This window comes from Esox lucius, chromosome 3, assembly GCF_011004845.1.
Source record: "Esox lucius isolate fEsoLuc1 chromosome 3, fEsoLuc1.pri, whole genome shotgun sequence".
Taxonomy (NCBI): domain Eukaryota; kingdom Metazoa; phylum Chordata; class Actinopteri; order Esociformes; family Esocidae; genus Esox; species Esox lucius.
In genome coordinates this window covers 1778705-1791373 of record NC_047571.1, presented here as the reverse complement: position 1 = coordinate 1791373, position 12669 = coordinate 1778705, and the positions used below count along the sequence as shown (strand labels likewise).

Sequence of the window (12669 nt, the reverse complement as noted above, 5' to 3'; positions counted from 1 at the left end):
AACAGCTGAACTTTATTTGTGATTATTCAAAGTCACTTTAAACGATGGCAGGTGTGTAATGAGTTCTATTTAACATGAGTTTGAATGTGATTGGTTAATTCTGAACACAGCCACATCCCCAGTTAAAAGAGGGTGTGCACACTTATGCAACCAGGCTATTGTAAGGTTTTTATTTTTCATTTATCCCCCTCGAAGATTTTAGTTGTTTTTTTAATTTAATTGTTCACATTATAGGTCATATTAAAATGGAAAAAGTTCTTACATGATTTATCTTTGTCTCATTCATTTACATCACAAAAACCTGGCATTTTAACAAGGGTGTGTAGACATTTTACAGTTTTTTTCAGTCGCTAACAAGCGTTTGTCCAAACAGTAGTCACATTTTCAAAACTCTAAACACAATTAGCACAGCATCGGTCTTTTGTGGCCATACCATTCACACATTTAATGTCGTTTTCACACAATATGCAGTCAGTGAACACATTTCCACAATGCTTACATTTTCTTAACAGACAAGCTATACCTCCCAACAAAATTATGGATTGTTTTTGTAGTATTTACAAATGTTAACACACAACATCCCACAATAGCAAAAACAATATTCCAAACATTAAATACAGTATAAAAACCTCTGCTTCTGAAATGATATCAGTTCAAAAACAAAATATATCAAAAATATATCTCAGCTGATAATAAACAAACAATTGAATTATTGACACAGCTGATTTATGTTTGGTGAATTGGGCCAACCACAGCTGATTCCAGTCTGGCTTAGACTCAGTGGCAGGGGCTTATTTTTTCTATTACTATAAAAGGAGGACTTTAAGGAGTGATGTTTTTGGAAACAGTAACAGAAAAAGACAAACATTGTAATGTCTGGACGAGGAAGAGGAAGAGCAAGGGGCCCAGGGAGAAGACCAGGTCCAGTGAGAGATGCAGAAGGAGGTGCAGTGAGAGGTGGAGTTGCAGTAAGAGGTGCAGTGAGAGGAGCAGTAAGAGGTGCAGTGAGAGGTGGAGGTGCAGTGAGAGGAGCAGTAAGAGGTGCAGTGAGAGGTGGAGGTGCAGTGAGAGGAGCAGTAAGAGGTGCAGTGACAGGAGCAGTGAGAGGAGCAGTGAGAGGTGCAGGTGCAGGCCCAAGGAGAGGGCAAGGTAGAGGTGTAAGAATGCGTGGTGGTGGCATTCCAAGGGCTGCAAGAACAGTAGTCAGTGATGAAATTCGTGCCACTATCATTGACCATGTAATCAACCACGGTCTCTCACTAAGAGAGGCTGGTGAAAGAGTCCAACCCAATTTGAGTCGGTCAACGGTTGCCTCCATTATTCGCATCTTTCAACAAACCAACAGGTAAGTATTGCATTTTACATGGTTTGTTCCTATTCTCATTTGACATGTCAATAAGGTCATACAGTAATGCATATGTTGATATTTTTATTTTTCTCTACAGAATGCAACGTCTTCCACCCTCTGGGGGAAGAGGAAAGCTCCCCAATAATGATCAAGAGCTTGCCATTGTAGAAATGGTTGTTGCAAATAATGCAATTAAACTGCATGAAATCAAAACTAGAATTGTGGAGGACCATGAGATATTTGCCAATATAGAAAGCATCAGCATCAGTGGGAGAGTCAAGGAGCTACGACGACAATATGTCCAGGTATAGTGTATATTCAATTCAATGTCCAGTTATATAACCTTTGCACTTTGCAAGTAGGTTACCTACACAGTAATAGGTTACAGTACAGTATGGTAGACACAGTAATGACATGACTTAAACTTTGTTTCAGAGAGTTATGGAATTGGAAGCCAACCAGGCCCCTCATGAATTCATTTACATCGATGAGGCAGGATTCAATCTGTCCAAAAGGCGTCGACGTGGACGAAATATAATTGGAAAAAGGGCCACAGTTGATGTGCCAGGACAGAGAGGGGCAAACATTACTATGTGTGCAGCAATGGCAAATACAGGATTACTCCTTCACAGATGCCAGGTTGGACCTTATAATACTGAGCGCCTCCTTGTGTTTCTTAATGATCTCCACCAGCGCCTGGTACCAGAGCAGGGTCAGGAGGGTGAAAACATGAGGACCTTTGTAATTACCTGGGACAATGTTGCTTTCCATCATTCACAAGCAATAACAGCATGGTTTGAAGTCCACCCAGTACTGGTGAGTCTCTTCCTTCCACCATATTCACCTTTCCTCAACCCCATAGAGGAGTTCTTTTCTGCATGGAGGTGGAAGGTTTATGACCATCAGCCACATGACCAGATGTCCCTACTTGAAGCCATGGATGCTGGATGCAGGGATATCACAGTTCAAGATTGCCAAGGGTGGATCCGACATACCAAGCAGTTTTATCCCAGGTGCATCGCCTTAGATGATATCAGATGTGATATTGACGAAAACATGTGGCCTAACCCTGAAGATCGCAGGGATTAGATACATAAATTTTGTGCCATTTTTAGTTCCCCCCCTTTTTATTTGGGCTTTTTGTGTCACGGCTTCGGGGTTTGGATGGACAAGGAGGAGCAGGAGAAGGCGTGGTGGAAGGATCTTTTTAATGGTATCCTCACGAACCAATACAAGATATGTATATACAGGTGACGAAGCGTCGTACAGCTCTTTAGTAGTCAGAGACAATCACACACAAAGACAGGGGGAGCAGAGGGAACATATATACCGGGGGGAAACAGCGATGATGAGGAACAGGTGCATTAAACGAGACACAGGTGAAATGTATAATGAGACGGTGGTGTCAGAAAGCCGGTGACGTCGACCGCTGGGGCCCGCCCGCTGCAGGGGGAGGTGAACCAGCAGAGGTCGCAGTTGTCACAGTACCCCCCCTCTGACGCGCGGCCCCAGCCGCGCGACGACACCGGCCTCGGGGCCGACCCGGGGGGCGCGGAGCAGGGCGATCCGGCCGACGCTGATGGAAGTCGCGGATAAGGACGGGAGCCAGGACGTCCTTCACCGGAACCCAGCTCCGCTCCTCCGGGCCGTACCCCTCCCACTCCACGAGGTACTGGAGGCCCCCCGCCCGGCGCCTCGAGTCGATGATGGAGCGGACAGAGTACGCCGGGGCCCCCTCGATGTCCAGAGGGGGAGGGGGAACCTCCCGCACCTCACACCCCTGAAGGGGACCATCCACCACCGGCCTGAGGAGAGACACATGGAACGAGGGGTTAATACGGTAGTCGGGGGGAAGGCGTAACCGATATGTTACCTCGTTGACTCTCCTCAGGACTTTAAAGGGCCCCACAAACCGCGGGGCCAGCTTCCGGCAGGGCAGGCGGAGGGGCAGGTCCCTGGACGAGAGCCAGACCCGGTCGCCCGGCCGATACACTGGGGCCTCCCCGCGGTGGCGGTCCGCAGAGGTCTTTTGACGGCGGACAGCGAGCCGGAGGCGGGATTGTACTGCCTCCCATGTGCCCGCTGCCCGCCGGAACCAGTCGTCCACCGCAGGGGTACCGGTCTGGCTCGGCGTCCACGGCGCCAGGACCGGCTGGTAGCCCAGGACGCACTGGAAAGGCGTCACGCCCGTGGAGGAGTGGTGCAGAGAATTCAGTGCGTATTCCGCCCACGGCAGAAACTCTGCCCACTCCCCCGGCCGGTCCTGGCAGTAGGACCGGAGGAACCTACCCACTTCTTGATTGACCCGTTCCACCTGCCCGTTGGACTGGGGATGGTAGCCCGAGGTCAGGCTGACCGAGATCCCCAGGTGCTGCATAAATGCCTTCCACACCCTAGACGTGAATTGGGGACCCCGGTCAGACACGATGTCCTCGGGCACCCCATAGTGCCGGAAGACGTGTGTGAACAGGGCCTCCGCGGTCTGCAGGGCAGTAGGAAGGCCGGGCAGAGGCAAGAGGCGGCAGGACTTCGAGAACCGATCCACAACGACCAGGATGGTGGTATGGCCCTGGGAAGGGGGGAGATCCGTCAAGAAATCAACAGAAATGTGGGACCATGGTCGTTGTGGAATGGGCAAGGGGTGCAACTTGCCCACAGGTAGGTGCCGGGGTGCCTTACTCTGGGCACACACCGAGCAGGAAGAGACGTATACCCTCACGTCCTTGGCTAAAGTGGGCCACCAGTACTTACCGGCCAGGGCGCGCACTGTTGGCCCGATGCCAGGATGACCGGATGAGGGAGATGTATGCGCCCAGTAGATGAGGCGGTCGCGGACAGACGCCGGCACATACGTACGGCCCTCAGGGCATGTGGGCGGAGAGGGCTCGTCGCGCTGCGCTCCGGCGATGTCCGCGTCCAGTTCCCATACCACCGGTGCCACGATGCATGACTCCGGGAGCACGGGAGCATCATCCACTGGCCTCTCCTCCGTGTCATGCTGGCGGGACAGCGCGTCAGCCCCGACGTTCTTACTCCCCGGCCTGTAGGTGAGAGTAAACACAAACCGGGTGAAGAACATAGCCCACCTTGCCTGGCGAGGGGTCAGCCTCCTCGCTGCCCGCATGTACTCCAGGTTCCGGTGGTCAGTCCAGACGAGGAAAGGGTGTTTAGCCCCCTCTAACCAGTGCCTCCACGCCGACAGCGCTCGAACCACGGCCAGCAGCTCACGATCACCAATGTCGTAGTTCCGCTCCGCCGCACTGAGCTTCTGGGAGAAGAAGGCACAGGGACGGAGCGTGTTACGACACCCCGTCCGTTGGGAGAGGATGGCACCGAGCCCACAATCGGACGCGTCCACCTCCACGATGAACTGGAGCGACGGGTCGGGATGGGCCAGGACCGGAGCGGTGGTGAAACGGTGTTTCAGTTCCACAAACGCCCGCTCCGCGTCCACGGTCCACCGCAACCGGGTCGCCCCCCCCTTCAGAAGGGAGGTGATCGGAGCCGCGACCTGGCTAAAGCCCCGGATAAACCTCCTGTAGTAATTAGAGAAGCCTAAGAAACGTTGCACGTCCTTAACCGTGGATGGGGTCGGCCAATTACGCACGGCGTCAATGTGAGGCTCCTCCATAGCCACACCTGTGCTGGAAAAGCGATATCCCAGGAAGGACACAGACGACTGGAAAAACAGACACTTCTCGGCTTTCACGTACAGGTCATGCTCCAGCAGTCGAGCCAGCACTCTGCGCACTAACGAGACATGTTTAGCGCGGGTGGCAGTGAATATCAAGATGTCATCAATATACACTACCACTCCTTCGCACAACAAGTCCCGGAATACGTCGTTGACGAAGGACTGGAAGACTGAAGGAGCATTCATCAACCCGTACGGCATCACTAAATACTCGTAATGGCCAGACGTGGTACTAAAAGCGGTTTTCCACTCGTCTCCTTCCCGGATACGCACCAGGTTATAGGCACTCCTGAGGTCTAATTTAGTGAAAAAGCGGGCCCCGTGCATCCTCTCCACCTCCGCAGAGATCAAAGGGAGAGGGTAGCGGAACGGAATGGTGATCTTGTTCAGCGCCCGGTAATCGATGCACGGGCGCAAACCACCGTCCTTCTTTTTCACAAAAAAGAAACTCGAGGAGACCTGTGACTTGGAGGGCCTGATGTAGCCCTGTTCCAACGCTTCCTTAACGTAGGCGTTCATAGTCTCCGTTTCGGTGCGGGACAGTGGATACACGTGACCCTTCGGGAGTGCGGCTCCGTCAACGAGGTCTATCGCACAATCCCCCAGCCGGTGTGGTGGCAACACAGCAGCCTTGGCTTTGGAGAAAACCGTAGCCAAGTCCCTGTATTCGGGGGGAATGGGCACGGCGGGCGCACTGTCTGGACTCTCCACCGAGGTCGAGCCAACGGAAACACCCAAACACCTACCCTGGCACTTCCGCGACCACCCCGACAGACGTCGACTAGACCAGGAGGAGGGGAATAGTGCAACTCGTGACCAGACCTGACCCTAGTGGCCGGCTGTCTAGAGCTCTCATGGGCAGGGGGGTGTCGAGGGCCTGAAGGGGTATGCGTGACCGCAGGGCAAAAGACCTATCCATGAAATTTCCGGCTGCGCCTGAGTCTACCAGCGCCTTACACCGGGAAAGCAGCGGAAAGCCGGGGAACCTAACAGGGACAGTGCACATAGAGAGGGAAGAGGTTAGTGGCGAATGTGCATGTGCTACCTGGGGTGATGCGGAAGTGCCCTGCCTGTCACCTCTTGACTCGGGGAGGGAGGTGCGGTGCGGCGTGGTTGTACGGCCTCGTTTCCTCTTGGAGGCACTCCGCACCTCTCCTCCCCTACACCTGCCCGACAGCGCAGCCGCCCCCAGGTCCATGGGGACGGCGGCGTCTGGTTGGCAGGGTGGAACGGGCGGGCCTCTTCCGGGACGTCCTCGGGCAGCTAGCAGGTTGTCGAGACGGATGGACATGTCCGCCAGTTGGTCAAAGGAGAGGGACACGTCTCGACAAGCCAGCTCCCTCCGGACGTCCTCGCGAAGGCTACACCGGTAGTGGTCGATCTGAGCCCGCTCGTTCCACCCCGATCCCGCTGCCAGGGTCCGGAATTCCAGAGCGAACTCCTGCGCCGATCTCGTCTCCTGCCGTAAGTGGAACAGTCGTTCACCCGCCTCTCTCCCTTCGTGAGGATGGTCAAACACGACTCGGAAGCGGCGGGTGAACTCGGCGTAGCTGCCCTGGGTGGGCTGCTCGATGTTCCAAACGGCGGTGGCCCACTCCAGGGCTTTCCCAGACAGGCAGGAGACGAGTGAAGAGATCTTCTGGGCTTCGGTCGGCGCAGGATGCATCGCCTGGAGCGCGATGTCCAGTTGTAGCAGGAAACCCTGGCAGCGGTCCGCCGCCCCGTCGTAGGCCCTGGGCAGCGGAATGGGCATCGCTCCCATGCTGGGCGATGCGGCTTGGGGAGGTGGAGAGACGGCCGGTGCTGCGGGGTTCCACTGGCTCAGCTCTAGGCGCTGCACCGCTTTCAACACAGTGTCCATCGCGGCGCCTAGGCTGGCCAGCAAGGTTGAATGTACTTTTACCACCTCCGCAACACCGGCCTCGCCTGTGGCTCCTTGTTGCTCCATATCCTTGTTGTCGTCTTGGTGTGTGATTCTGTCACGGCTTCGGGGTTTGGATGGACAAGGAGGAGCAGGAGAAGGCGTGGTGGAAGGATCTTTTTAATGGTATCCTCACGAACCAATACAAGATATGTATATACAGGTGACGAAGCGTCGTACAGCTCTTTAGTAGTCAGAGACAATCACACACAAAGACAGGGGGAGCAGAGGGAACATATATACCGGGGGGAAACAGCGATGATGAGGAACAGGTGCATTAAACGAGACACAGGTGAAATGTATAATGAGACGGTGGTGTCAGAAAGCCGGTGACGTCGACCGCTGGGGCCCGCCCGCTGCAGGGGGAGGTGAACCAGCAGAGGTCGCAGTTGTCACATTTTGCTGTTTTTTTTTGGTCAGAATGCTCTTGTGTTTCATGGATATTTTGTAAATAAACCTTGAAAATAAAATAAACCTTGTCTGTTCTACTGTACCTTCTTTGGTAAACAGTTACTGTAAGAAATAACTGATTTGCTTTTTACTGGAATGCGTTTGAATGTGAACATTACTGTACATGTGCACATACAGTTCCAAACCAATAAATTTAGTGTAAACGGTGGATTGCATGTTACCTGAAACATAAAAATCTATGCAGTTTTTATAATTTTAACAATAGCCAGAATTTTGAAACCTGGTGTACTTCGTTTGACTGCATGTACCTTGTGAAGTGAAAACAAATGTTACTCTTTGACAGAATTATTTCATTTTGAGTCAGATTTCCAGTGTTTTGGTAAAGTTAGTGTGTGTAGAGAAAAACATGTTCTGTTTTGAAATTAAGAGTTAGTATATATTTAACAAAATGTGTTTTTGAGAAGAAAATGAACAATTTGGCCAATTGTGTTTTGTAGGTGTGAGTCTGTGTTAAGAGTTTAGAAAAATTATCTAAAGTATGGGCAAGCGCTTGTTAGCGATTGAAAAAAACTGTAAGTCCACTGTAGTTGTCGGGAGCCAAGTTACAATAATTTAATTGTTCAGGATGATGCTGTGTTGCTCGGTGCATTTGAAAAATAAACGTGGAAACTTATAACATCGCTTGGAATTCTAACTTAATTTTTCGCCAATGGGGGGGTGGCAACCCGTGATTATTTCAAGCGACTTAAAAATAAAAAATAAAAGCCCAATGTGACTTATTATAAGTGGACTTGGCAACTCTGGTGTTTTCAACTGATCATCTTAACTGCTCTAAAGACAGACAGTCTGCAACTATTATACTTGCTAAAATAACTGTGAAAAAAAACCTACCAAACCATGTTTACTATTATCTGAATTCAATTTCAATAAATGTACCAGAAGGCCATACAACGGATTGTGAAAACCACCCAGCACATCACTGGTATCCAGCTCCCAGCCATTGTAGACCTCCAGCTCAAGCGATGTCTGCGTAAGAGCGCGCAGCATCACCAGAGACCCTTCACATCCATGCCACAAACTTTTTGCCCTCCTACCATCAGGCAGGTGGTCTAGGTCTCTTTGTTCCCACAACAGCAGGCTCAGGAACCCGTTCTTTCTGTCTACTGCAACTCTGCTGAACTCTATGACCTACCACTAACCATACCCACCCGCCCACCACTTAGTACTGCCTCTCAGGGACGTTGGTGCACCACTACCTCTGTACTACTGGACTCTGACAATGCTTTGCAATGTCTGACAAGGAGGTTTGCAGTTTTTACATGTACATGTCTACCTCGGGAACCTCATTGCTGCATTTCAGTTGCACATGCTACCTTACACCTTCAATTTGCCTTGATTGCCATTTGTACTTTCATTTTCCTCGTTGCACATCTATTCCTCCCACTTGTGACGTACATTATACTTGTACATTTTCTTCCCTACTCTATTTGCGCTTGCTGCACATTTAAAATTGCCATTTGTACTGCATTTGCCTTCATTGCACATCTATTCATCTATACATCCCACTTGTAACATACATTATCCTAAACTAAATGTTCTGCCCTCTTCTATTTGCAGTTCTGGTTAGACCCTAACCGTGTTTCATTGTACTGTACTTGTACTTGTTCAATGATAAATGTGAATCTAATCTAATGCAGTGGAGGAAAACTGCCAAGGAAAATGAGATCAAGGCTGCTATGGCTGAGACACCGAAACATGCTCTGGAGAGAGCTGGAGGTGGAGGCCACAAAATAATTCCAAAATGAGCCCTGAATATGGTGTGCCCTGCAGCTTGATCAGTTCAGACTGGAACGTAATAGTGGAAATAATAGGCAAACTAATGTCTGGACAGTGACTGTAGGCCTCACCCGTAGACTTAAGTGTTTATTGCAGTAAAGATCTTAATTGAAATGTCGATTTTGTGTTGTAATGGGAACTAAAGTGGAGAAATATGATTATAATTCTTTCAGATGTTGTTTTATTGTAAACTACTCAAATCTGATGAAGTAGTAAATTAAGTTGTTAATGAAGCTTTTCTTTTTACTTTTAAACTGTTTAATTAAAATGTTAACCTAAAATTTTCTTTGGCATGTTCATGTTTTGTGACTTGATTATTGACCCATGTTTCATTGATGTAAATATGGTCAAATTGGACGTCTTTTCAATTTTCATTTTCAGCCTTCAGTAGATGCTACAGTGTCAACAAGAATGTGGAGACATCAGGACATCATTCCATGTTGTCTGAACTGCGAATTAAGTAGTTGTGCAACGTAGAGCTGAACCAGGAACAATTGTAATTATCATCTAGGCAAAGAAAGAAACAATAAAAGAGCTACAAGTGAAACTATCATAACATAGGGTGGCTGACTATTAGCCTCATTGGATTGTTTTTGCAAATCTAATGCGGAATGTTTGCATCAAAAGTCTGTAAACAAACAGGAACCAATCCACAAACACAGTTTGCTACCCACAAATACGATACATTCCACAAACTCAAATGTCATTCACAAATACCTCTTCACCTTATGAAAATAGTTTGCATATTGTGAATTTTGACATATGGTAAAGTATTTGTATGTGAATTTTAAACTGAATTACATTTGTGGACCGCATTTCCTTTTTACAGATCATGATGTATTTGTTTACAGAATTTGTGCAATTGTCGATTTTATGTAGTATAAGACATTGCAAAACTTTACAAACAGATAGGAACCAATCCACAAATATAATGTTAAATAGTGAATTTGCTGTTCAAAGGTGTGAGGGATAATCGCAAATAATTTTTCATGTATTCAAATCCTTGCTTTGAGGTACAAGTAGAAAGGAGTTTATTTATGGGTAGTGAAATATATTTGTGGATCGTGTTTTGTATTTGCAGATCATGAGACATTTGTTTGTGGATGTTACATTCATTTGTAAATTGTATTTTCTGTTTACACAATGTAATATACATTTATAATTGTGATCTGCACATTTGCAATAATTTAGAATCAATTCTATACAATGCACTCACCAGAACTCAAATATATAAGGTCCCCATACCATGCCAGCTAAATATGGAATGCCATTTATGTCAATATTAAATAAATAAATAAATATGGCTATGAAATACATCCTGAAAAAAAAGAAATGAGGCAATAAATATAAGTATATAAATGAATTAATACATAAATAAATAGGTTTTTGTTTCAAAATTATATTTTCAAAGGATTACTTCTATTCATTTCAAGGTACTTTTATGATATAATACCACATATATTTACAAACCCGAATCCAAAAAAGTTGGAATACTGTACAAATTGTGAGTAAAAAAGGAATGGAATAATTTACAAATGTCATAAACTTATATTTAATTCACAATAGAATATAGATAACATATAGAATGTTGAAAGTGAGACATTTTGTAATGCCATGCCAAATATAGGCTCATTTTGGATTTCATGAGAGCTACACATTCCAAAAAAGTTGGGACAGGTAGCAATAAGAGGCCGGAAAAGTTAAATGTACAGATAAGGGACAGCTGGAGGACCAATTTGCAACTTATTATGTCAATTGTCAACATGATTGGGTATAAAAAGAGCCTCTCAGAGTGGCAGTGTCTCTAAGAAGTCAAGATGGGCAGAGGATCACCAATTCCCCCAATGCTGCGGCAAAAAATAGTGCAGCAATATCAGAAAGGAGTTTTTTTAGAGAAAAATTGCAAAGAGTTTGAAGTTATCATCATCTACAGTGCATAATATCATCCAAAGATTCAGAGAATCTGGAACAATCTCTGTGAGTAAGGGTCAAGGCCGGAAAACCATATTGGATGCCTGTGATTTTCGGGCCCTCAGACAGCACTGCTTCACATACAGGAATGATACTGTAATGGAAATCACAACATGGGCTCAGGAATACTTCCAGAAAACATTGTCGGTGAACACAATTCACCATGCCATTCGCCTTTGCCGGCTAAAACTCTATAGGTTAAAAAAGAAGCCAAATCTAAACAGGATCCAGAAGCGCAGGCGTTTTCTCTGGGCAAAGGATCATTTAAAATGGACTGTGGCAGAGTGGAAAAGTGTTCTGTGGTCAGACAAATCAAAATTTGAAGTTCATTTTGGAAAACTGGGACGCCATGTCATCCGGATTAAAGAGGACAAGGACAACCCAAGTTGTTATCAGCGCTCAGTTCAGAAGCCTGCATCTCTGATGGTATGGGGTTGTATGAGTGCGTGTGGCATGGGCAGCCAACACATCTGGAAAGGCACCATCAATGCTGACAGTTATATCCAAGTTGTAGAACAACATATGCTCCCATCCAGATGTTGTCTCTTTCATGGAAGACCTTGCAATTTCCAACATGACAATGCCAGACCACATACTGCATCAATTACAATGTCATGGCTGCATAGAAGAAGGATCCCGGTACTGAAATGGCCAGTCTGCAGTCCAGATCTTTCACCCATAGAAAACATTTGGCGCATCATAAAGAGGAAGGTTCGACAAAGAAGACCTAAGACAGTTGAGCAACTAGAAGCCTGTATTAGACAAGAATGGGACAACATTCCTATTCACAAACTTGAGCAACTTGTCTCCTCAGTCCCCAGACATTTGCAGTCTGTTATAAAAAGAAGAGGGGATGCCACACAGTGGTAAACATGGCCTTGTCCCAACTTTTTTGAGATGTGTTGATGCCATGAAATTCAAAATCAACTTATCTTTTCCTTAAAGTGATACATTTTCTTAGTTTAGACATTTGATATGTCATCTATGTTGTATTCTGAATCAAATATAGAAATTTGAAACTTCCACATCATTGCATTCAGTTTTTTTTCACAATTGTACAGTGTCCCAACTTTTTTGGAATCGGGTTTGTATCATAGGCGGTTCTGGGGGTCCCTGTGACAACAAGCTTGGACCCCCTTGTGGCCCCCCTAAATGTAGAGTGTGAATTTTTTTTCTCCAAATTTTGTTTGTCGCGATCGTTTTTTACATCCGTTATTAGACCTATTAGACTGTGGCAACGTGGAACAGAAATGTCACCCACACATTTTCTAGAGGGGCTGTTTAAAGCAGAACACAACAGTGCGTATAACATGCATCAGGTTTGTGCTATTGAATACATATGTAAAGCAGTGCAATAAGTCAGGTTATATGGTGTATAGAAATTAATCAATTTGTGATTTAAATTAATTCTTATTTAACATGCTATGAGCTATTGTGATATCAGGAGGATTTCAGAAGTTGCCTGATATTAATTGTATATCTAAAATT

General features: G+C 46.9%; 1 protein-coding gene across 1 annotated transcript; it reads left to right on the top strand.

The window, feature by feature from the left end:
* Positions 1–1100: 1100 nt before the first annotated feature.
* On the top strand, positions 1101–7402 carry LOC117594260. Its single transcript, XM_034291512.1, has 4 exons — positions 1101–1345; positions 1446–1653; positions 1784–2487; positions 7362–7402. Exons 1-3 carry the CDS (start codon positions 1164–1166, stop codon positions 2435–2437), a joined length of 1044 nt encoding a protein of 347 aa, XP_034147403.1. The 5' UTR covers positions 1101–1163; the 3' UTR covers positions 2438–2487; positions 7362–7402.
* The last annotated feature ends 5267 nt before the right edge of the window (positions 7403–12669 follow it).

Excerpts from the sequence above, each read along its gene's own strand:
- LOC117594260 (XM_034291512.1), top strand. The coding sequence starts at position 1,164 with ATGCGTGGTGGTGGCATTCCAAGGGCTGCAAGAACAGTAGTCAGTGAT. Across the intron at positions 1,346-1,445 it reads ATCTTTCAACAAACCAACAG|AATGCAACGTCTTCCACCCT; the intron begins GTAAGTATTGCA and ends TTTTCTCTACAG. Across the intron at positions 1,654-1,783 it reads TACGACGACAATATGTCCAG|AGAGTTATGGAATTGGAAGC; the intron begins GTATAGTGTATA and ends ACTTTGTTTCAG.